Here is a 25586-nt window from a genome sequence, read left to right as displayed (position 1 = left end):
AAGCAGGAACACTGATCAGTTATTGCCTGATAATTTTATTGGTGTTGTGATTGCTTAAATATTAACTACTGTATGTTATGCCCAGCTATATGTTTTAGGTCCACTGCCCCTCATTATGAATGCTGGAAAATATGCTTAAATAGTAGCTTGTGTTGATTTCCCTTAGATGTGAACCTAATAGAATCCTGAATGTAAATATCCAGCTTCTCGTCCCAGTTGGTCATCCTTTGTGTTTGTTGCTTTATAACAGCATAAACTTAATCTAATATCTTCTCTTTCTCAATCCTATCCTATTTCGAATCCCAATCTCAGTGTCCTTTAGTTTCCTCTATTTCCTTTCCTTTTTTATGTTTCCACATTATCTTTTCTACTTTTTCTTATGTGTTATTTCAAATTCTACCCACTCTCCGCTGTCCCAAGCATGGGTCTCAAGATTCCATCATTTGCACGTCATGCATGACCAAATCCAGTATCCTTACTGGTTTTGCCTTGTTTTCTTCTCCAGTGACTATATATATATATTTTTTTCTATGTCCATTTCAGTGTTAGTGTGAGGTCTTGAGGCTGCATCCACTTTGAATCTGAAAGCAAATCATATTGCACTTTCAGTGTACTGTAGGTGATGTGTTCCAGGGCTGTGATGTGACAATGTGGTCCAGCACATTTATTCACATCAACTGGAAGTACGCAGCATTGAAGTTGGTTTTGGTACTCAACTCAAGCATGCTGTTGACCCTCCAGTTTCCTTCTTTGCATATACATTCATGCATATGTCTATATGCATGCATGTATATGTTTCTGTGTTTATCTTATGCATGGTGTTTGTGTTAGTATGTAGTTAGTCATGTGGGGCCCTAGTAGGTCTGAATCGACTTTTGTATGAATGTGTCTAAGATATCAACAAGTAAACATAAATTTTATTTTTTATGTGTGCAGACACCATACTCGTATGGTCTGTATTATATATTTATATATACTTTTTTTTTGGTTTGTTTCTTGAAAATCAAAATATGTTTAAATTGTTTAATTGTGTTTGTACAGTGCATGTCATGTGTTTAATAAACTCTCTTTCCTCTCTTCCTTTATACCTTATTATCTTTTTGTGTGTTTTGTTCCAGTTCGCCGGGTCCCACCCAGATTTTCTATCCCACCCACTAATCATGAAATCATGCCAGGCGGGAGTGTTAACATCACCTGTGTGGCTGTGGGGTCACCAATGCCATATGTTAAATGGATGCTAGGGGCAGAAGATCTGACACCTGAAGATGACATGCCAATAGGACGAAATGTCCTAGAGTTAAATGATGTAAGGCAGTCAGCAAATTACACATGTGTCGCTATGTCAACCCTTGGTGTCATTGAAGCGATAGCACAGATCACAGTCAAAGGTAAGTTAAATTCCATGTGTTTCTGCTTGCATGCTAGGTGTCATTAGTCGCCTTGGGAAGGCACGTTAGGAAAAAATAATTAATGTCTAAACATATTCTTTGTGTGTACTTTGGCTTATAATGATATTGGGCAAAACATATCATTTTCCAGCTAAATAATCACCCCTACACTTATTCACAACTTAAATAATTGTTCCCATTGGGGCAGCTAGGTGGTTCAGTGAGTAGAGCACCAGCCCTGGAGTCAGGAGTACCTCAGTTCAAATCTGGCCTCAGACACTTGACATGCTTACTAGCTGTGTGACTTTGGGCAAGTCACTTAACCCCAATTGCCCGGCCTTCCCCCTTGCAAAAAAACAAACAAACAAACAAAAAACAAAAAAAAAATAATTGTTCCCATAACTAAAAAAGAAATTTCTTTTGATGCCAATACTCAGTACTATAGATGTCCTTCAGGGGAAAGAAAAAGAGGTAGAACTGAATTGACATGGAATGAGATCGAGTCATTTACAATAAAAATCAAAAATAATATTTTTCAATATTATTTCTCCTTTGAGATGTTACCAGATCGACTAATAGAGTACAATCTTCATTTAATCATAAATATTTTCTGTTGTTAGTATCCATCATTTAGTACAGTGCCCTGCATGTAGGAGGTGCTTAATAAATGTTTTTTGACTGATTATTGAGGGAAGGGTAATTTGTTTTAATCCACTGTCTGTATGATACATAAACATCCTTCAATTTTGGGATAAAAAGGCACCTCTGATTGCTAGTGATTCTTCTGTCTTCCTGATGTTCATCTGTTAAGCATTTCCTATGCCTTGGCAAAATTTTTCCTGGAAACTGAATTGTAAAGTGATTTTAAAATATTTGTCTGGAAGGACAATGATAAAATTGGGTGTTAAATTCCCAACCCAGGTCTCAATATCAAATAAATCATAGTTATGGTCAACATTGTCATAAAAGCAAAGATACAACTGGAACCTCTATAATAATTTAAAGGAGCTACATTATTCCCTGAGTCCTATAATATAGATGTAAAGATCCTGTTATGTACTAATTATATAAGGCACCAAGATACCTATATCATATATCTACATATCATCTCATACCTTATCATAATGTGTACATATAGAATATTAAAGTAGTTTGATCGTAAATATGCAATAATGAATTGTTAGCTACAAAAGTATTGATTGTTTAATAGTGATTTGCTTATATTCTTAGAATTTAGAAGGGCTTTTGGAATTCCAGCTGTCAGCAGCAGCAGCAGCAACAGCATCTGTGGGTTTGAGTCTTTGCTTTGCTACTTATTAACTATATGGACTTTAGTTTCTTCATCTTCATCTTCATCAATGAAGAAGTTAGATTATTTGATCTCTACAATTCCTGCTAGCTCTTATGTTTTATGCTCATGTTCACCTCAGATCTGACCAGTTCTTCTTTAAGCCTTTCTTTGTTCTTGTGAAAATAACTTTGTCAAATTCCATATGATGTTCTAATATCAAACAAGTGACAGGAATTTTTAGTCAATTAATCTCGTTTCTTTTTTGATTCTGTTTTTAAGCCTTGCCCAAGCCTCCTGGAACTCCTGTTGTGACGGAGAGCACAGCAACAAGCATTACCTTGACGTGGGACTCGGGGAATCCTGAGCCAGTTTCTTACTATATTATTCAGCACAAACCTAAAAATTCTGAGGAAGCTTATAAAGAAATTGATGGTGTGGCAACAACACGCTACAGTGTTGCTGGCCTAAGCCCTTACTCTGATTATGAATTCCGGGTGGTTGCTGTCAATAACATCGGGCGAGGTCCACCCAGTGAGCCTGTCTTAACTCAGACCTCAGAGCAAGCGCCTTCCAGTGCCCCTCGTGATGTGCAGGCTCGAATGTTGAGTTCAACCACCATTTTGGTTCAATGGAAAGAACCTGAGGAACCCAATGGGCAGATTCAAGGCTATAGGGTTTATTACACCATGGACCCTTCTCAGCATGTCAACAACTGGATGAAGCATAATGTTGCTGACAGTCAGATCACTACTATTGGGAACTTAGTGCCACAGAAAACTTACTCTGTGAAGGTCTTGGCTTTTACCTCAATTGGAGATGGTCCCCTTTCAAGTGACATTCAGGTCATCACTCAGACAGGAGGTAAGTTGGCAGGGAGCTACAAGAAGTGCGCTCTCTCTCTCTCTCTCTCTGTAATGGTAATTAGGGTGGGACTTTTTTTTACTGTTTTCTCTTTTGGAGCACTTAGGTAATCAAGTGACTTTGATGAGTCTGGCCTTTGTTTCTTTGATTAAATTGGGAGTCTTTGATGACCTGCTTGAGTCAAGGGAAACCCTAGTTCATGTAGGTTTGAGTAGCATGGCTGTGATGCCCTTTGACCCTGAACAGGGTATATAAACTCAGAGGTTAGCATTTTGCTTGGGGCTCTCACTCACTGGAAGAGTGTTGTGTGATTTGACTAGATGAGACTCTGGGCAGCTGTTGTTAAGAGCCCCTGGCTTGAAAATCCAGCTGTTGGTGCTTCCCTGGTAACTGTGTACTGAGGTGTTAGACAGATAGCTAGAAACCTGTCTACTGGCTTGTGTTATTTGATCAGTTGATATGTTCTGTTTGTAACTTCTGTTTGTATTTGCCCTGAAGTTCAGGGTGTTGGCTTTACCCCCTGAACTAAGTGAATGATATATGTATGTTTGATTAAAGTGGGATTGTTAACCCCTTAAAGTTGCTTTCCTTAGAAAAGCAGATCAAAGAACCTGTGCTGGCAGTCCTTCTGTGTGCTGGTGTTGTTGGCCTTACACAGCCACAGTAGTGGCAAGCCACATTGTTGTTACACCCTCTCTGTCTCTCTGTCTTTCTTTGTTTTCTTAGGAGCAGGTATTGACAAGGCCAGGATTTTTTATTTGTTTGTAATTGTTCTGGGAGATAGTCTACATTTAGATTATAGTTAGGACTCACATCTCATTATCTGCATTGTCTCTGAATTTTCATATGATTTTTTTCATTATATCAAGACATTTAAATATAAAATAATAACCTGTTACAAAAAAAAGAGCAGGACTTGAAACAAGATAATTTAGATTATTCTTGAAGTTGGAAAATACATCTAATCCTACATTTCTTAGCCTTAAGATAAAAAGAAAAGCTCAGTTTTACAGCTTTCACTTTCTGACAAGAGGAAGCATACAGACTTGTTTTTAGAAAATGTATTTTCCTGGAACTAAATTGAAGCAGGAATTTATATCATAGATCTTTCTAGAAAGACATTGAATGGCCTTGTGAACAATATCTTCAACCAGTTTTGCAGAATATATAGGAACATGGTTCAAACAAAAGAATGTTATATTTACCTTTTATAAAAGCAATGTATGTGTTGTTAAAATTACACTTGGTAATAATATAATAATTATAATAATGTAATAAGTAATAATGATAATAATGGTTCTTATTTGGAGGCCTGAGATAATACAATGCAAGCAATTTGAGTGTGGGGACTGTGTCCTTTTTATATATATTTCCCCCAGTGCCTTTCATCATAATGTTTAATGCATAAATGAGTGAATGAATGTACAAATGGAAAAGTATTTCAAGTAACTTGTAATTATAGAAGGACAGAATTTGGAGAATTCAAGTAAGAATGTAATTAATATGTACTTTGAATCTCCTGTAAGAGACCTAATATTGAGAGAAAAATCTAACAGGGACTAATACTCATTCAACTATCAGAGCCTCTAAAAAGTGCCAGAAGTTCGCATGGTCTACAATGAAAGTCAAAATGAGAGCTATGAGTTTCAGTAATTAAGACATTTATAAAATCCTTTATATGCATCTGTTGGTTGATCCTAAGATACCCTCTGAAGAAGATACATTAGTTAGTATTAGTCTAGTTTTGAAAATAAGAGAACTGAGGCTCAGAGAGATTAAGTAACCTACCAAAGGTCCCACAGGTAGTGTCAGAGGCAAGGTTGGAACTCAATGCTCCCTTGACTCTATAACCAACAGTCTTTCCATTAAACTATACTGCCTATCCTTTAGGTCCTACATGAGAGTCAGAGCTTAATTCCCTTATGGAAGCTTAAGATCCAGGCTTAATCTTGCTAATATTTTGACATCCATGAATAGAATATGCTTTTTACCTATTGATCTTTAATGGTGGTTGAATGTAGTACTCATTTATACATATATATATATATGTATGTATATAAGTATATATACACATATACTTATCCAATTATTTATTTTGATTTTGGTATCTTTGTGGCATTTTCAGAGCTGAAAATTGTTTTTTGCAGCCATATTTTAAAACCTATTATTCTGCCTGTTGCTTTTATTAGTATTGTCATCATTTTGTCACTAAAGTAGATGCTCATTCCTTGTGTGTTTCTTCTTCATGCCTTAACTGTATACTTTCTGCAGAACTTGTTTTATTTTGCTGGCAGGGCATGATGCTACAAAGAGGGTGTTCAGCATATGGCGTTATATACTTTCTTAGGGAAGCTATATTCCCTAAATTTTATCCAGTACCAGTAAATATCAATCTCTCTTGGTGCTTCCAGGATTTCATTGGCTTTCTAGGCTTTCTTTATATTTTCTTCTTCTTCTGCCTCAATATCCTTCTTGTGCAGCTTCTACAGAAGTAAAATGCCTCCTATATAATAACTTTTTACCTGTATCAGTAGGGAAAATGGCGTGAAGGTGATGAAATTTTTCTCTAGGGTGATTTTTCACCTGAAGCTTTTTTTCTCTTTGGGGATAAACATAAAACTATATTTTATGTTTTCATGGCCATTAAAGTTGTAACAATTGAAGAGAAGGAAAGAAATGTGAAGCCCTACCCTTGTAGAAGGGTTATAAAGGAAACAAGATACTCCTACCAGGTTAAACTCATCCCCATGATGCTAACTCAATCCTTTACTGACAGCACCTCCCTCAGCCTCCTCTCTCCTCAGATTTGGAGGGTTGGGGGATGGAATACTAAAATCCTTTCAGTGACTTCCTTTATATGAGGCAGAAACTGGACTCTGCTTGTTCTCCTGTGCTTGGTTTCCACTCCACCAAACAAGATGTCCCACATACCAGGTGCCCTCTGGTCTCCCTGCTATTCTCCCCCTCCCCGCCCCTGCCCCCACCAATTCCCTGTCTCTTTTCTGTGTGTTTTCTCCTCCCATTAGATTGTGAGCCCCTTGCTGGAGAAACTGTCTTTCTTTTTATAAATTTTATCTCCACGGGTTAGCACAGTGCCTGGAATGTAGTAGGCACTTAATAAATGTTCATTGGATGTTGTATAAAAGTGGACAGTATTTTTAAGATTATTATAATGAGAAAATTTTGCAAGTGGTATTTAGATTTTCAACTTCAGCTCCATTTTGTATAGGACTATATTTGCCTTCTGCATGTTCACCCCAATTTTAGACAAAGGAGGCTTGAGGTTCAGTTAGTGAATTAATTTTTCTCCTCACTTAACCTAGAAGTGTGGCTTTGCCCATATTCTGTATAATTCTAAGGAATCTCAGTGGTAGAAAGACAGTTCAGTTATTCAGCATGGGGAAGATTCTGCATGTGAGGTTAGATATGCTGTTAAAAAAAATGACCTCCCATCAGTGGTGCTGGTCTTAAATTATGAAAAAAGGCATAGATGCGGCTGAAAGAATCTAGGATGAAATGAAATGAAAAGTAATAAGCACAATTTATAATGACAAGGGTAGGAGAAAATTTCCCTTATGGAGCTTTAAAATTACTCATAATATAATTGTCTCTGTAGCCACAATATTTGGCACAGAGTTCAGTTGAACCATGATGAATACCACTTTGTATCATGATGCTAGTGGTGCAAACCTGGAAAGCCTGTGTCCTCGGAAGCCTTTGCTTTTGTACAAGTATTACGATCATTAAGGAGGAAAACATTTGAGAATTTAAAAATAAATCTCATTCATTTCACAGCTGTTTCTAGGATTTTCTTTTTTTTTTGTCTTTTTTTTCCTTAGTTACACATGCATTTGATTTGAATATGACAAAATGACTCCTTGGGATGAACCGTCTTTAATTGAAGTTTCCCTTTCCAGGAAGTCTGAGTAGTTTTACCCTCTGGATGAAGATTAGGCGGGGATTCATCTTTGTACTAAGAAACTAAATACTGAATTTAGAAAGAAAAGCTATTAGTATGGTATGCAGTGATCGTAGAGTGCAGAGCCACAGATAATAAGGAAGATTTGGCTTAAGAGTGTCATTAAACTAAACTGTCTGGGGAAATGCTTTAAAAGCAAATAGCTGACTTTAGGGGGAACCCACCCGCATATGAAAACTTTAGTTAAAGCTACTATTAAGTAGTCTAGTCATCAATATTTTAATTCTTAAAAGGAATTAACTTAACTTCATATACTCTAATTTATTCTCTAATTCCCATAAAAATAAGGCATGGTGGTAGAATGAGGGTCTTAGGAAGGGCCCCAAAGACGAGTGAGAACACTCAAATTCACTTCAGCTATAATTTCTCAGGTTCTTAATGTACACAAGTCATTGTACTAGGCTCTAGGAATACACTGGGGGACAAAAAAGGACAGGAATAATTTTGGCAGGGCTTCAGAATAAGAAATTGAGACTGGCCAGTTATTTTATTGTCTAAGACAGATTAAGAGTGAAACAAAAACAGTACAAATAATTTAAAAGTAATTAGAGTTCCAAGGTGTTTTCACCCAGCTATTTAATTTTCTATTAACATCATAAGGGGAGTATTTACCAACCAAGTTTTATCTTGATAGCAACCTATTAATAAGATGCATATGACACATTTACTGCCGTGCTGTACTTATATTCGGTGTGATGCAGCTCTCATTATATGTCATCTGTTCAATTCAACAAAGATTTCTTAAGTACAAAGCAGTGTTTTGGCTGTGAGATGAAAAATGATGCAATCTCTTCCCTCAAGAAACCTACAGTCTAATACAGCTGTGGGGTAGGTGGGTAAGCAGAGGCTGAGGTGTCCTGAGGCAAATGACAGATACATAATTAAGTTTAATACAAAATTAAGAGAACTAGGCAAAATGATTTAAGAAAATTTGAGGAAGGAGATTGTATTTTCTTCCTTAGAAAATGGAAAGTAAAATTACACCAGGGAAACAATTTAAGTGTATGTTTGTGGGTATGACTGTGTAAGGGTTTATGCACAGAATATGTGACTTCTTGTCACAACTGTGTGGCTCTCCAAATATGAGGCTTTTAGTGATACCTTGGTCTTTGCTCCTATAGACTTTTCTTTTTGGAACAAATTACATTCCCTTTGCTTTCCTATTTCCCAGCTTGTTTATGTTTCCCTCTATCCTCCTTCCTTGATGTTTTATATCCTTTTATCTCCTTCTCTCTGGCTGAATGAATAAGTTAGGTCACCCACTGGGCAGATTCTTTTCCAAAAATATAGATACCCTATTCAAAAAATACTTTCCTCAGGCATCAAATTAATGAGAATTTTTTGGCCTATAATACAAAAAAGAAATAGATGGTGTAGGAAATTGGAAATATGAATTAGGGATTCTTGTTGGCCTTAAGCTTAAGCACTTAAACAGTATATACACAGTATATACCTTTGAAATGAATTAAGTAAAACAATGAAAATAGTGATGGCACATCAGGACTCCTAGAAATAATTCTTTTCAGTCACTTAGTCTTTTTTCTAAAGAAGAAACATTTTAGTATGTCTGTGGGCTGTTCTATTCATAGAAAAATGATCAGGATTAAATTGGAAGCTGCCTTTAGCCCTTGATCTGTTTCTAATATGTTGCTAATAAAAAGCATCTGAATAATAATGTAGAAGAGTCTGGGCTTCCTCAGTTTCCTCATTGGTAAGATAGAGGTTACTGGATGAAATCCAAGGCCGCACGCAGCTTATAATTTATGGGCTTTTGTCATTTTGAGTCTTACTCTAAAAATTTTTATTAATAAGATGAGAATTATTTCATTCTTGATATTAAGACACTGGACTGTCTCTTTTATAATTTTATATTTTTACCAAAACTTAGACGTCATTTGTTGCTTAGTGTTGGGCTTTTTTTTTTAAATTGAAAAACTTACAATATCCACAAATTCTCTAATTGGGCTTGAGGGAATGAGGAAAAGTGTCCAAACCAATTGAAAGTATATTTAAATCTTCATATAGTGGGAAAAATATATAATTGTTTTAGTTAGGAATTGACTTAATGGATAGGATTACTTATTCATTCACACAATTCAAAAAAAGTTGTTGAAGAGTTTTAGACTTGCTATTCTCAACTGAAATATTTTGTGCCTCATATAGAATTAAAAGAGAAGGGTTATATTAAATGATTATTATAAAGTAGTCCTGTTAAGCTACTGAAGACACTACAATACAGTAGCAAGAGTGTTGCAGTTGGATTCAGGCAAATGAGCCTTGAATCCTGCCTCAGTTTTTTTCAGGCTTTGCATTCATGACCAGACTCTTCACATGTCTGAGTCTCAGTTTTAGCATTTGCAAACAAAGGAATAATAATACTTGTACTAACTCTCAGCTTTCCAACATTTTGTGGAAAAAGTCCCTTGCCAACTTTAAAAGTGTAATATTCAATTTAATGTTAAAAATCTTTAGTAATTGCCTAGTTCTGTACTGGCAAGGTACTGGTACCAGGAATAAATAATAATCACAATTAAGTAGTCCCAACTTTCAAGGATTTCCTGCATTACTAATGATAGTGGTGGTATCAGGGTGCTAGGGAGTATACTTACAGAGTAAACAGAAAATATAGGCTGGACAATGGAAGTTCTGGCTGAGTTGGAGACCATGCTAACAAATGGTGGGAGTGGAGGATGGTTGGGGAAATGTGCAGGAAAGGCATCTTGCAAAAAGTAGAACTTGACTTAAGTCTGGAAGGAAGCTGGGGATTCCAGGATATAGAGGTGAGGGAGGAGGAATGTTCTAATCATGGAGGACAACCCATACAAAGGCACAGAAGAAGAAGATGAAATGTTAGCAAAGTGTAAGTAGGTCAGTTTGGCTATATAGAACAATGAGTGCATGAGGGAGAGTCCTATGATACAAGATAGGTTGGAGTTAGATTGTGAAACACGTTCATTACTAAGAAAGAAGGTTGCATTTTTATCTTGGTGTCAATAGGGAGCCACTGGAGCTTTTGAGCAGAGGAGTTATATGGTCCGATCTGTGCTTCAAGAATATTGATTTTGTAATTGTACTGAGAATAGGAGAGGTAAGGTTCATGGGCCAGAGAAACCAATTAGGAAGCTATTACAGTTGTCCAGACAAGAAGTAGCAAGAGTCAGGGCTAGGGTTGTGATCTTGTCTATAGAGTGAAAGGGATGGGTGTGAGAGATGCTTTGGATGTAGTATTGAAAAGCCTTGGCAAGTAATTAGATAAAGGGGGATGACTCCGAGTTGACTGGAGTGAACTGAGTCACTCAGTGTGAACCTGAGTAACTGGAAGCATGGTGATGTTCCCAACAGGTATAGGGAAATTAGGAGTAAGGGAAGATTTAGGGGAATGATAACATATTCTGTTTTGTACTTGTTAAGCGTGAGATGCCTATAGGTACATCAGGGTACAGATGTCAAGTAGACCTTTGTTTTTGGAGTGACTAGAGCTCAGGAAAGAAGAGCTAAAGTCATCTGCATGGATATTTGAACCCAGAGGAGCTGTCTCCAGCATTCCTGTGATCTACTTAATTAAATATAAATTAAATTATTAATTAGTTGTATTCACTGAAGGTCTATAATCTGTGAGGTAATCTAATTCTACCTCTCTCTTGCATAATTAAATAGACAATGGCATTTAAAGTACTTCTAGTATGTTTATATTTTAAGTGTTTCAGAATTGCTTAGGGAATGGAAAAAGAAGGGATGTAACTAAGGTCAGCTTATTTTAGAATGAATTACCCAGTTCCCCCCAAATTATAAATTATTGTAAGGTCAGTGTAGTTATCTTTCGGTGACTTAATAGACATTATTTTGATCATTGAAATAGGGTGCAAAGCTTATAACAGGATTTGCAAATATTTTCGTATTTGCAGGTAATAGAAGCAGAAGAAATGTCTTTAACATTAAGGTATAAACAGATGCTTCTAATTGTGCTTAATGTGATAGCTCTCCTTTACTCTTTTATTCCTTTATCTCCATTAGATTGTAAACTCCTTGAGGGGAGGGACTGTTTTTTGCCTCTTTTTGTATCCCTAGTGCTTAGCCCAGAGCCTGACACATTGACTATATTCCTCGGTATCATTGCCTATGCCTTGAACCAATTGTAAGCTCCTTAGAGGGGAGGACCAGTTTGTAGTATTATTTTTACCTTCTTTACCATATTTGGAATAGTTCTCCACACCCAGCGACTAACTTATGACCTGTGATGGGTCTTGAATTCAACTCTTACAGTAGATTTAGAAATGATTGAAAAGTTACATAGAACGAGAAGATATTATCACTAACACACATTGGTGAATGATGACAGATTTTAGCCCCAGATCTACTTCTACCCCAGCCCATCATCTCAGGCTTCATTTGAACCAGATGGATTCTTAGTTCTCTTTTAGCTCTGAGCTTATGTGATTCAATAAGAATGATAATAAATTACTTTTTTCTTTTTCTCTCCTTCCCTCTTTTTAGTACCAGGCCAGCCATTAAACTTCAAAGCAGAACCTGAGTCTGAAACCAGCATTTTGCTTTCTTGGACACCCCCACGTTCTGACACCATTGCTAGCTATGAGCTGGTTTACAATGATGGGGACCATGGAGAAGAGGTAAGTAATTGAGGATTTTTTTCATGAGTATGTCCATGGACAAATATTTTGGTATTTGATATGTGTGTGTGTGCGTATATATATATATATATATATATATATATATATATATATATATATATATATATATATATATTTCTTACAATGGCCTCTTGTGTCAGAGAACTGTAGGGTAAAAATACCTGTCCATCATGGAGCCTCTCGAGCAGGAGTTCTTAACCTTGATTCTATCACGGACCCCTTTGGAAGTCTGATGAAACCCATGGACCCATTCTCAGAATTATATTTTTAAATGCCTAAAATAAAATACAAAGTATTAAAAAGGAAATCAATTATATAGAAATACAGTTATCAAAATATTAAGGAAAACAGTTCACAGATGCTGGCTAAGAACCCCTGCCTCAGATAATCCCTGGTAGGCATAATGAATCTTTCAGGCTCCTTTGCAAAATCTGCTTATTACACCTGTGAGGGCTACTTGCATTGTGATTTAGGAGAAAGAAAACTGGATGTGGGATTAAAAGACCTTATTTGAGTCCCAGTAGTGCCACATATTAGCTCGTGAGCTTTGTCAAGTCGTTTCTTCTTTGGGGACCTCAGTTTTTTTATCTATAAAATAAAAATGTTGAACTACATGATCTCTAGGTTCCCTTCTGAGACCAAGGGTTCTTAACCTTGTGCCTGTGAATTTTCAAAAAATAATTTGCTAGCTATATTTCAATATAATTATTTTCTTTTGTAATGATATATATATATATATACATATATAATTTTATGCATTTGTAAACATTATTCTGAGAGGGGGTCCATAGGCTTCACCAGACTGCCATGGGGTCGGGGACACAAAAAAGGTTATGAACCCCTGCTCTAGAGTTCTAATATTCTTGCCTATCTCATTACTGCAAAATGCCTGAGATGCCTTGAATGGACTTTTATTTCTATCAGGAAAGGGAGATACCTTAGAATCTGAAGTTGCTTAATTCATGAAATCAGTATTTTTTACAAGAATGAGAATCAGACTTCAAATGACAAAGGTATTTGTCCTCAGAGATTTATGTCCAGATGTTGGCATTACAACTTAAGAAGGACATGGACAAAAAATAAAAGTGAAGATGGTGACCTATAGGCCATACCGTATAAAGAGAAATGGAGTGATAACTGGAGATGTGGAGCCTGTAGAGGAGTAGATACAGGGGAAACAGGACAGTATTTTCTAATATTTGGAGAGTTTTCATCATATAGACAAGGGATTAGGCATTTTCTGTTTCACCCCATATGGTAGAACTAGAAACTGTTGTGTATGAGGTAGGCATGGAAGGTGGGAAGTCATGGAGGGATTTATATGGGGAACTGAGGAAGGAGATTTTGATTCAATGCAAGGAAAACTTCCTGACAATTGACATTTTGCAAAAATGCAATGGGCTGCCTCAAGAAGTAATGGATTTCTCATCACTGGGCATTTCCAAACAGAGATTGGATGACCATTTGTCAGGAAATGTTGCACAGTTTTCCTGTTCAGGTCTACTATAGACTAAATGACTTTTGAATTCCCTTCTAAATCTAAGATTCTGTAATTGTGTGAGCTAAGCAACAGATTAACCAGCAATGTCATTTATCTGAGATATGAAGGTTCATGTAAGTTTCCAAAGTTGTCTTGTGCAAGTCACAGGAGGAAGACATAAACTGAATAAGAATAAGAACAAGAAGTCAAAGAACAAGGAATTGTGACAGAAATTTGTAGGGTTTTAGGATTGTCAAAAAAAACCTGGACATTGAATTTACCAAGGGGAAAATTGAGAGGACTTCAGAATAAATTGAAGATTTGTGCTGAAGAAGGAAGAGCAGAAGGAGAGAGAGAAAGGGAAGAACTTGAGAAATGGAAGGAAGCTGATGAGGCAAGTTAAATGAGACAGAGTGAAGACAAGATGATAAAAGATAAGAGGTTAGTAAAATCAGATCAAGGTGCTAATAAGGTGAAAAGATGCTAATGATCTGAGAAGAGCAAGTTGAAGATCCTCAACATCAGTTTATCATAGATTTCTGGAAGAGCTATTGGCAAAATAATTACATATTATTTCCAGGAAGTATGGAAAGATCAAGAACTTTGCAGTGACTTGAAGTCATTGATTGTATTTTTGCCATAGCTAAATGACTTTTACTGGAGCTCAAAATGAGGGTTGCTCCCTCCTGGAAGAGAAGACTAAGGGAGGGGTTATCAGAGACAATGGAATGTTCCTTAAAAAATATAAGAAAAGACCTTCAGTGTGAAAACAAAGAGGAAAGAGCATCTGAAAGTCCCAGGATAATCCTGATCTGTTCCAGGGTTTCGGAAGTTATAAGAATGGAAGACGGGAGAAAAGAAGTGGACAGAATTGTGTTTTAACAGAATGCCATGATTAGAAAAAGTATGAAATCATCAATAATCCCACTTGAAAAAATTAAAAGGAATAAAGAGAAAAATTAATTCAATTCAGCAATTATTGAGAACCTATCCTTTGTGAAGGAAATATTTAATATTTCTTGGCTCAACATAAAACCCCTTCATGTCTGCGTATAAATTCTCACAGTGACATAATTAACTCTAGAGTCTGACATGTAATATGCAGGGTGTTCTTAAAGTCTGGACACATAGGCAAAAATGCATCTTCAACTTCAAATAACATCATATGATTTCATATTCATATTCCAAGAGTGAATGTGCTAAAATTGATGGCAACATGGAGTTATTGCATCGAATTCACGTGAATCTTGCAAAACACATCAACCTTTGCATCACAAATGATGGAAATCATATTGAAGATGTTATTTGTTAATATTCCAATTAAATAAAATGTTGTTGAAAATTTCAATCTTTTCATTTCTTGAAAATGTGCATTTTTGCCTATGTGTCCATACTTTAGGAACACCCTGTGTATACCATCCTAGCTGTCAGTCACCAGTTTCCAAGTATGGAAAGCAGTTTTGAAGCCATTTCCATTTTCATGGACATGTCTTAGCTCCTACAAAGGTCATCCATAGTCACTATGGGCATCTGAAGACAGAACAGAGACCTACACCTTGCTTCCTAGGAGATAATACATTGTTATCTCCTGTGGTTCAATTCATTTGAACAAACATGAATACAGTCTTTTCCTACCTGTCTTGGTTAAGGCCCTTGCCTTTCAAAGTTTTAGAATCATATTTCCAATACTATATGCTTTGTCATATATTTTGGGATTGTTGATGAGATTATCAGCCATATTCTCAAGTAGCCACTGCCCCAGGAAATGTGCTAAAACATATTTATTTGAATGTTAATGAAGGCATCCAAGTTCTGTTATTGCTTACCTACAGCAACGGATTACCATCGAGCCTTCAACATCTTACCGGCTGCAAGGGCTGAAACCCAACAGTTTATACTATTTCCGTCTTGCTGCCCGTTCTCCTCAAGGCCTGGGTGCCTCAACAGCTGAAATCTCAGCCAGAACCATGCAGTCAAGTAGGTGTCTCTCTTTGCTTCTCTTTGTCTTTGTGCCAAAGCAATGGTCCTTAGGAAGAAAAAAAAAAAGAAAACAACATGGTTAATAATAGTCTATGGGTTAGGAAAGATCTAATGAAATTAAATTAAAGAACTATCTCTATGGGTTTCTGAGCTTTTCTAAGTGATAATAGACCACATTTCTCTATTTCTTATATTTCCTAAATGAAAAGACTTTCAATGAAGTCCGTGCAAAAGCCCCACATTTGGGGGAATGTTTTAGAGGAGATCTAAGGGCCTTTTAATTTATCAAAAGAATGACTTTTAACTATTTGTAAAATAGTAACATTTAAAATGAATGACATGCAGAGCAAACTTGTGGGTATAACAAGCTAAGATTCTAGCTAAAGAGAATATTTTATAGTTATCGAACTACTGACAAAATTTTAACTTTCTTAATAAATACCTATTTCACAAAAATGTGAAAAAATTCAATTCCACTTTGTGATTAATTGTGCCTATGACCCATGTACTGGAATTTGAAACATTATCATAAAGTCTGTAGTTGAACTGCAGAATATCATCAGTATTTTTTCTAGATTCATAATTCCTATTTTTTTTCCTCAGGTGAAATTTACTTTCGTAGTTGTTTTCAAGGCAGTATCTCATTTAGAACTTTATCCCTAAATCTATCAGTCCTTCTATATAATTTTACAAGTTGGTTCAATGTAATCAATCAGTACAAATAACATTTTCTCAACAATAAAATAATTAAAATTAAAATTTCTTTCCTTTTAATGGCGAGAGGCTTCTGGGAAAGTTGACCTATCTGAAACATATTTGTGTCATCTTATACAGTCGTTTATATATTATCACCTAAGCAGCATATGCATATGACAAATAGGCTTTTCCTTAAAATTCGTAAAATGAATAGTACTGACCTAATTCAAGGAGCCTCTTAGTAAAAATGGGATTTATATCATCGTAAGAGGTGGGTTCCTGCCTTAGCAAGTCTTCCACCATTTTCCATGCTTATTAGAAACATTTCAGGGCTTCTGAATGGTATCACTTGTGTTTTCCACTCAAATCATAACATATGAACAGTCTGAGAATAATGTTGGTTAATCCATTGAATATTATTCTGTTAAAACTATTTGTTCTTCTTTAAAACAAAAAAGTGAAAATAAAAGCTACTGCAGTGTCTGTGCCTTAAATTTCAGTCACACTAATAAATACAGTACAGAATAGTTTTTTTAATCATGTATTTAATTAAGATAAATGCTACATGCCCCAATGTGACAGCTTTTCATAGTTGGAAATCTCTTATTTTACACATTGAGGCATAAAGAATGTTTTTTTAAGAGACATCAAAGATGTTTCCCATCTTTCCTATGTTCAGAATGCTGCTGAAAATTTCCTCACAAATAAAAACCAACATAGGAAGTCCAGAAGTGATCATACAATGTGAAAAGTGTATTAAGTTTTATTAAAGAATTAGAAATGAATCCTCACTTAACTGTGCAATTTAGAGCCACATAGAAGTTTAAAATTCACTAAAAAGAGAATCTACAGACTTTATTCTAAAATTCCCAGACTGAACTATATTAACTGTACATAGAAAACCTCCCTTTGAGAACAAGTACAAACTCTTTTTAGTTTCTGGGTCAAAAAGAAAAAAAATGATGAAGGATGACATCTGTGTACTTCTATTTGTACTTTATAGCTAATTTCGTGTTAACAGCTATCCAACAAAAATTAGGACCATGAGAGTTGATCCAGGGGAAATCAGAGGTCGACATGTTGACATGATCAAAACAGGAAAGTCAAATGGCAACATCTTTTATTCCCCACTTATTTCCTTTATAACTAGTAGAGTCTGCTTGTTCTCTGCCTTTAGGGCAGGAATGCCACCTCTAACAATCTCTTCCTCAGGGATCTTAAAAAGTACCTGCCTTCTTAACTTAAGAAAATGGCAGGTCTCTAAGTGATTTTATGATTTAACCTCCCTTTTTTAAGTAGAGGTGTTCTTTTTGGGCTTATTTGATGAAGTATATTTACGTATACACTAATAGATTTGTTTCTCATTGGGCAATGAGCAGATATATAATTTGGTTTCCTACTCCTCCCAAACGCCTGTAGCGTATTTTTAGTAATTGTTACTTCTTTGCTAAGTACAGAAAATTTTATAAACAAGCCATGTTTTTTCAAGTGGTTTATTTAGAAAAAATATTTTAATTGTTTTATTGAAATGTTGTAAGACGTGTTAGGTTGATTATAAATGATGTTTACCAAAATTTGCTGGTGGGATCTTCTTCACTAGCAAAGGTGTCTCAAGAGGAGTTAAAAAATATACATTTATATTAAACTGAAAGCTGACATAGGGGTAAGTACAAGTTACAGTCAGAATCATGAAGCCTGTCATTTCCCGGGGTAGGTAAACCTTTGACTAAGCTTTTTCATCTTCTCTTGATTCTGCATGCTTATTGTACATTGGCTACAATCAATGTTTGAATAAAAAAATTTCATTTAAACATTATTTGTAGTTGATTCAATTCAGGCAGATTCAGTTGTTCAGAGAGCTCAGAAGTGGCCCTTTTGTGTTTGTTCGAGCTTTTTTATTTTCTTTTTCTTTTCTAAAGAGGATTGGCAGGGAGAGGTTATTTAGCAGTTATTGCAAGTTTCTTCAGTAAACTGCAAAAAAAAAAAAATAGAAAGAGAGCAAAGAAAAACATTCTCTCCAAATTATATAAGTGCAAAGCACGAGTTTGGACTAAAAGGTCCAAAGCATAATCAGACTTCGAAACAATCTAACTTGCACTAATTGCAGCCATTTTAAGAAAACATATAGTCAACTTGAAGTTGAGAGGGGGAAAAGTTGAGGATATTTTTAGAAGAAGAATTTAAATCACAGGTAGGTAATTCTATTTTAGGCTTTGTTATTGTGAGGCTCCATTTCCATATATTTCCCCTTCATCCATTTAAAAAAATTCATTTGATTTATTCATTTTCAGTTTGTTCATGTTAATAAGCCAAGGTGCCTATGTTTTGTCTAAAATTTTCTTTTTTTTAAGTTTATGAGCTTTGTTTTCATTTGTTTACCCCTGTGTTTTAGCTATTTGTTTATTTCTGTTTTACTTTTTTCTTTTGTTTATTATTTTCTCCCCACCCACTCCTATCCTTTCACTCAAACGCTCCTTTTAATTCACTACCAAAAATAAGAGCCATCAGCTCCTCCTCAAGACATTAGTTGCACCAGCCCCAGCTCCACTAGCATTTTGGTAAGTTGGCAACCTCCACCAGTGGAAAAACAGAATGGCATTATCACTGAATACTCCATCAAGTACACAGCAATGGACGGGGAAGATGACAAACCTCATGAGATTGTGGGAATATCTTCAGACACTACCCAGTACCTTTTGGAACAGTTGGAAAAGTGGACTGAATACCGGATCTCTGTGACAGCCCACACTGATGTTGGACCTGGCCCTGAGAGCTTATCTGTATTGATTCGGACCGATGAAGATGGTATGTTGCCTTCGCTACATCAATTGCACTTTCCTGACATGCACTCAGTCTGCTGTCTTTGTATAAGCTAACAATATACTCCCTTTTTTTTATCCTACTCATCTTTTTTTAACAACATCGCTATTACTTCAGTGTTTTTGCCCAAGATACGTCTTTTGCTACAGCTCGGTCATCTTTTATTTCAAAATACCAAGTAATTTTGCTTCCCCCCAAAGAGAACAATTTGCTACTACTTCCTGCAATCTAGCCCGATTCTTTATCTTTCTTTTCCAAATCTTCTGCATTTTTCTTGATGTTTTATTTTTCATTTTTCTAAAATCACTTCTGTCTTGGCTCTAACTTTTCAAATATATCTTTTTACCTTCTTGTTGCTGGATGCCATGTGCGTGTTCATGTATAAAAATAAATATATATTTTGACTCGCATCTTTTAGAGACACTGATGCTCCACATTTTTTTTGGTATGTGCTATATGGAATGCCTTCAGTATGAGAAAATAAAAGAAGATGGGCCATATAAGCAAGCATCTTTTTTGTTCCACTATGAAACAGAAACCTTTAGAAATATCCCACAACAACAAACAACCAGTTTTTATTATTATTTCAATATAATATCTCTTTGTACTTTAATGCTTTGAATTTCAAAGCATCCTCCTTGGCTTTTGTACATTTTTACATGTTTTTCTATTTCTCTGATACTCTTTTTTCTTCCATTTTTTTTTGCATCAGTCATGTTTTTTGATCTTTTCTCTGAAAGGTAGAGCAGATTGGTTGAGCATTTTCATTGTTTGAAACCATTTGTATTCCTCAAAGAAAACTTAGTGGGTCTGCCCATTTTTTTCCTAAGTAAAGAAAGAGCTCTGACTGGGTGGGACAAGTGCCTATAATTCTCTTTTATCCAATGATGTTGTTCCAGTTCCTAGTGGTCCTCCTCGCAAAGTCGAGGTAGAGGCTGTCAACTCAACATCTGTTAAAGTGTCATGGCGCTCACCTGTGCCCAATAAACAGCATGGCCAGATACGAGGATACCAAGTGCATTATGTGAGGATGGAAAATGGTGAGCCCAAGGGTCAACCCATGCTGAAGGATGTCATGCTGGCTGATGCACAGGTAATCCTCTAATAGTAAAGATTGTTTTCTTTATCGGTCTGTAGATGCAATCAGTAATTGACCATCTCAACCCAGGAACTGAAATAGACATCTTCTAAATTATATGCATTATAATTTTATACAATTTTGCAACCATTTGTATCACTAGGAATTAACCATTGAAATCAACAGAAATTAGGCTTAGGGTTTTACATTATGATGTTTATTTCTGATAAAATGTTTACTGATATTTTCTTAAGAAATAGTAAAGGATCTGAATTTGAATTTGAGCTGTGCCATGTGCTATCTGTGTGACTTTGGGCAAATCATCTTCACCTTTCTGGCCCTGAGTTTCCTCATTTGTAAATGGAAAGGATTGGATTAGATGGCTTTTAAGGTACTTTCTAGCTCTAAATCGAATTAATTACATGAAGCCATTACATTGAACTTTTTGTAGTCTTATCTTGGTTTCTAGTTCTGATTGTTAAAAATATGATTGAGTTACAAATTTCATCAAATCTAAGGGAACATAATAAGTACGGGTTTTAAAGGTATAATGCACATTACATGAAAGTTTCATGAAGAAGTTCACCCTAAATCTAAATGTTTCTGAAATGACCTGACTTGCAAAACTGTAGCTTCTTCCATTGAAGCAAAGGTCACTCTTCTTTACAGAATAGTGTAAGGAATAGATTCAAGCCTGCATTCATAATAGTGTTGAACATAAAAACAAGTGATTGAATTTTCTCTGAAGAGATGAAGAGTTTCCTGTGAGTAAAGCTAGATTCTCCCATTGAGCAATAGAATCTTTCTAAGTCATTGGGCTATTTGGAAAGCTTTATTAATCCTTGGAGGTCAATAGCGTACCATCTCGTAAGTAAAAATAGCATTGCAATAAATACTCCTGTGGTCTGTAAAAGTGAATGCACACTGAGGTTTTAATATACTAAATGACTCCCCAAAGTGAACAATTTACTCCTACTGAGTAAGAGGACTATTAGAAGTTGGTTCAGTATCTCACTTGCTTACTTAAAATGCACATATGAATATAGTATCCCAACATAAGAGCTGATTGTTATGCATTCAGTTTTTATCAACACAGTACATAGTTTCCTGCCCATTCTTTGAGAGGTCCATTGCTTTGTTATATATAAACATCTATTGTGTACTTTTGGGAAAATAGAATATCCTCACAGTGTAAACCAGGGCTGTGTCCCCCATGAACTAAGAATGATTTTTACAATTTTTAAATATGACAAAACTTTAAAATGTAAAAATAATTCTTAGATCTCAGGCTATATAGGCTATACAGGTAGTGGGCTAAATTTGGCCCAAGGGCCAGAGGTGCTGACCTCTATAATAAATAATAAAATGAAACCATCACTCATTTTTTTAAGGAGGAAGGTAATTGTCAAAGAGCAATTATGAAAAAGAACAAAATGTGCATGTGAATTTTTGTTCAGTGTTTTTATACATTTTTCCCTTTTCCCCATATCTGACTACAGTTATACTACTTTTGTTCTAGAATGTGGGAGCCACAGATTAATTGCACCAAGCACCTAAGGCATTCAGTTGATTTCTCCTTCCCCTTTGGAGTGCCTTCCCAGATTTTTCTATCAGTTGTACATTTTCCTTTTGGCTCATTCTGGTCTACCTTAGATTTTCCTTGACTGTATGTTGAAGCTTCATTGGTGATCCTAAAGATTCTTTAGGCTGTTAGATCTAATGAAACACATTAATTTAAATAGATGATGTAAAATAATTTGTGTAGGCTATGACTAAACTCAAACTAAATGTCACATCATAATGCATAGCTAGAAAAATTAGACTTTCATTATGCCTCATTGGTTCATTACAATGAAGTATATATGAAAAAATATTACCTATCTACAGTAATAACAGTATTGTAATCTACCTGTCATCTCCAAAGGAGGGGGGAAAAGGCATTGTTTTTGCTCCACTTTTGAAAGTAAGGATGTATTAGAACATACATAGATATATGTATCTATGTAATATTTTTGTATATAGGTATATGTAAATGTACCCATCATATATATGTATATGCAGGGCAAAATTGCCTCATTGAGGCTACAATTTTCTCTTCATTTTGTTTTTGTTTTGTTTTTCCAATCTTCTTTACTCTCAATCAGTGGGAATTTGATGATACTACTGAACATGTGAGTAACTGTCAACTGGCTTGATGAAAACAGACTGTGTATATGTTTGTGTGGATTTTTATAGCCTCCCTATCATTTCTTTATAAAATATTTTTATTGTTTGCACAGATGCATGTACTAACAGATTATTGAAGTTGTCCTCACTTTGTGGCACTTTTTTTTTAATTTGGCTTTTACTATGTGAATCTGGCATGGTGCTGAGAATTGCAAAAGGAATGGTATGGACTTCTATAGGCATTTGTTTTGATGGCTGCTACTAACTTCGCCTTGCAATCTAATCAGAGAAGTTGTGCTTTTAATGGAGGCATTGAAGAGCTGGGAGAATACATGTTTAAAATTGCCTCTTGATGACCTATTGTCATAGCATACACACTCTATGGACTTGTTTAAGACAAGTATGAGTTCGTTATTATGCATACTGCCAATTCTCCATTTCGCCAACACAGATTCTAGGTGAATGAATCAAGTTATAGTCATTGATTGAGCAAAACTATTTTTAAAACCATTCAATAAAATGTTTGATTTGTCATGAGCAAGGCTGTGTGCTATTATCTATGTGTGCAAAAAAATTACAAAGCCCAAGGCCATTAAGGTCTTACAGTCTAGTTGAATATAAAATACATAAGCACATGCAAAGTTAAAACAGCACAGAACTTAATAATTATATAAGACACCAGCATAAAGAGCTATCACAAGATATTTCATGTTTATTTAATAAGTAATTGATTCTGTGAGTTTAAAGAAAATGTGCTCAAATATACTGGGAAGAATTTATAGTAGAGTAGAACTTCATAGGGTACTGAAAATTTGTAATATGAGAGAGAAGGGGCGATGGGATGAATATGAGAAAAGTCATACAGTAGGAAGTACAAAGTAAGATAAGGACACAGTGAATAGATCAGCTTGATTCAGCTCTTGAATTCATGCTGGGAAGTTGTCAAAAGGGTCTGGTGACAGTATTGGAGTGTACCTTGAATTTCAGAATAAAGAATTTAGGTATATCCGGTGGGGTGTCAATGAGGATTATTGAATAAATACTAAAATTTTGAAAAACCGTGTTTTAAGAAGATTGATCTGGTAACATGTGGGTTACATTAAGGTAAGGTTAGACAGAGGTACGAACTGAAATTCTGTAGATAGGGAGACCCGTTTTACTGAATACAATCCATCTAAAGGTTGATGATTGTTTTAACCAAAATTGTGGCAGTAGGAATTGAAAGGAAGGAACAATCTAGAGAGACATCATGAAGGAAGACTTGATGGGACTTGGAAATTGGTTATATATTTAGCAGTGGGAAGAAAGAGAGAGCAATCTGAGAAGACTCATTTTTTATTTATGGATACACAAGAAAATATCAGTACTGCAGTAGAAAAGTAGAGAACAGGAGGAACCAATTTAGGTGAGAAGGTGAGTTGTTTTAGGTCAGTCGAGTTGGAGATTATAGCAGAATGTCTGAGTACAAATATTCATCCAGCAGTTGGAGATGTAAAACAGAAATTTGAGAGAGGTTGTGGTTTGATAGCTACATACAAGATAATTGATCATTAAATCTATGTGATTGAAAGGCCTTAGGGAAGAGAATACTAAGAGAGATGAGCAGCAGCCTGAGAACTCAATTTTGATAAATGCCTACCTGCATTTGCAATCTGGGAAGTGGAAGTAAAGGGGAGAGTTGAGTAGACTAAAGGAAAGGGAGCTACTGCAAGGTCATAGTATCCAAAAGGTCATCAATATGGATGCAGTGAGTTACATTAAGAAGAGCCTGAGTAGTAGAACATGGACCAGGCGATGAAGTCACTGAATAAAGCGCATTCTACAAAGCCCTCCTTAGACAGCGCATACCATGTTATTGGCATTCCAATGGGGTATCATGGAGCTTGTAGTCTAGAACACTTCTTATAATGTGGGTTGCAACCACATAGTTTAAGAAGTGCTGAAGGGGTCATGAGTGGGAAAAGTTTAAGAAGCCCTGGTCTAGAAGGTAAACTGGTAGGATCGTGAACACTAGCAAAGTGTTGACATGGTGCTAAAACCTATTGGCTTTGTATTCATGTAATAACTTTCAATACAACCAGCAGCATACATTTATTGAAAGCTCTTGACCTCTGTTTTTGTCCTTATAACTGCAGCACCTGGCACAATATCTTTTTCACATAGTAGATGCTTAGTAAATGTTTGTTGGATTGAATTGTATCTTAATCACATGGAAAACCACCTTGCCATGAGCACAGATGAAAGCCAAACTCATAACACTAATTTGTAAAAACGATCTCCAGGAACTCTTTTGCCTATGCTTTACATACCTGCAGATGATTCTAAAGCATGTGCTGAATGATCGAATGGTTCTAGGATCCCTCAGTGGGGATGTGGGTCCTGATAGAGTCTCTGGTTCTCTTATGTCATTTCAGGACATGATCATTTCTGGACTGCAACCAGAAACTGCCTACTCCCTTACAGTGACAGCCTATACAACCAAAGGGGATGGAGCTCGCAGCAAGCCCAAATTGGTGTCTACCACTGGTGCAGGTAATGTTTTGCTCTAAACTCACATGCCCTGAAACATACTGGATGCAGTCTCTCAGTATGCTCTTCTGGGTCATGGTCAGCTTTGGATAACCCATGCTCCGTGGGACAAGGGGAGTAGTATGCAGAATTCAAATTTATCATAGCTTTAGAGCTGGAAGAAACCTCAGAGGCCATCTATACCAACCCCTTCGTGTTACAGATGGGGAGCTGAGGCCAAGGGAGGGCAGGTGACTTGCTTAGTATCACACAGGTAGTGAGTATATTTTCTCACTGTGCCACACTGCTCCTATGTTTTATGTTATAGTAATCCTCCTAGCAAGGCTGTTCTAATAATTTCAGCTCTCCCACAACCCCCAATAATCCTTTAAGTGGATCTGATGACCTGAAGCTTAATTGACTCATTTAAGTTTTACCTTCTCCCTCTATAGCACAAACGTGATATTCACAGTGCCTACAGTGGCTATGAATATACTGGCATTGTTCTGAACAGCAGAACCAAAACATTTATTCAAACACCAGAAAGCCAAATCCATCATAGCCACAAAGCAGGGGGCACTGCCATCCCCAAGCCTTCCCCCTGCTGGGGCCTTCCCACAAACAAACACTCACAGTTAGCTGCCTGCTTCTCTCTCTCTCTCTCCCTCCCTCCCTCCTTCTCTCTCTCCC

At 36.1% G+C, this 25586-nt stretch overlaps 1 protein-coding gene across 8 annotated transcripts in view; it reads left to right on the top strand.

Annotated features, from left to right (window-relative positions):
* PTPRD (protein tyrosine phosphatase receptor type D) overlaps nucleotides 1-25586 on the top strand; it is a 220386-nt gene that overhangs the window by 6224 nt on the left and 188576 nt on the right. For 6 of the 8 annotated variants that reach the window (XM_036737982.1, XM_036737977.1, XM_036737980.1 and 3 more), the window contains 8 exons: nucleotides 1119-1388; nucleotides 2959-3540; nucleotides 12014-12147; nucleotides 15481-15625; nucleotides 18824-19129; nucleotides 20044-20237; nucleotides 22367-22393; nucleotides 24803-24920. In XM_036737982.1, coding sequence (XP_036593877.1) covers nucleotides 1119-1388; nucleotides 2959-3540; nucleotides 12014-12147; nucleotides 15481-15625; nucleotides 18824-19129; nucleotides 20044-20237; nucleotides 22367-22393; nucleotides 24803-24920 — 1776 coding nt within the window. The remainder of the gene's footprint in view (nucleotides 1-1118; nucleotides 1389-2958; nucleotides 3541-12013; nucleotides 12148-15480; nucleotides 15626-18823; nucleotides 19130-20043; nucleotides 20238-22366; nucleotides 22394-24802; nucleotides 24921-25586) is intronic. The other 2 variants (XM_036737983.1, XM_036737981.1) reach the window with 2 other exon arrangements.

Source organism: Trichosurus vulpecula, chromosome 9 (assembly GCF_011100635.1).
Source record: "Trichosurus vulpecula isolate mTriVul1 chromosome 9, mTriVul1.pri, whole genome shotgun sequence".
NCBI classification, from domain to species: domain Eukaryota; kingdom Metazoa; phylum Chordata; class Mammalia; order Diprotodontia; family Phalangeridae; genus Trichosurus; species Trichosurus vulpecula.
This window is presented reverse-complemented; position numbering and strand designations above follow the sequence as displayed.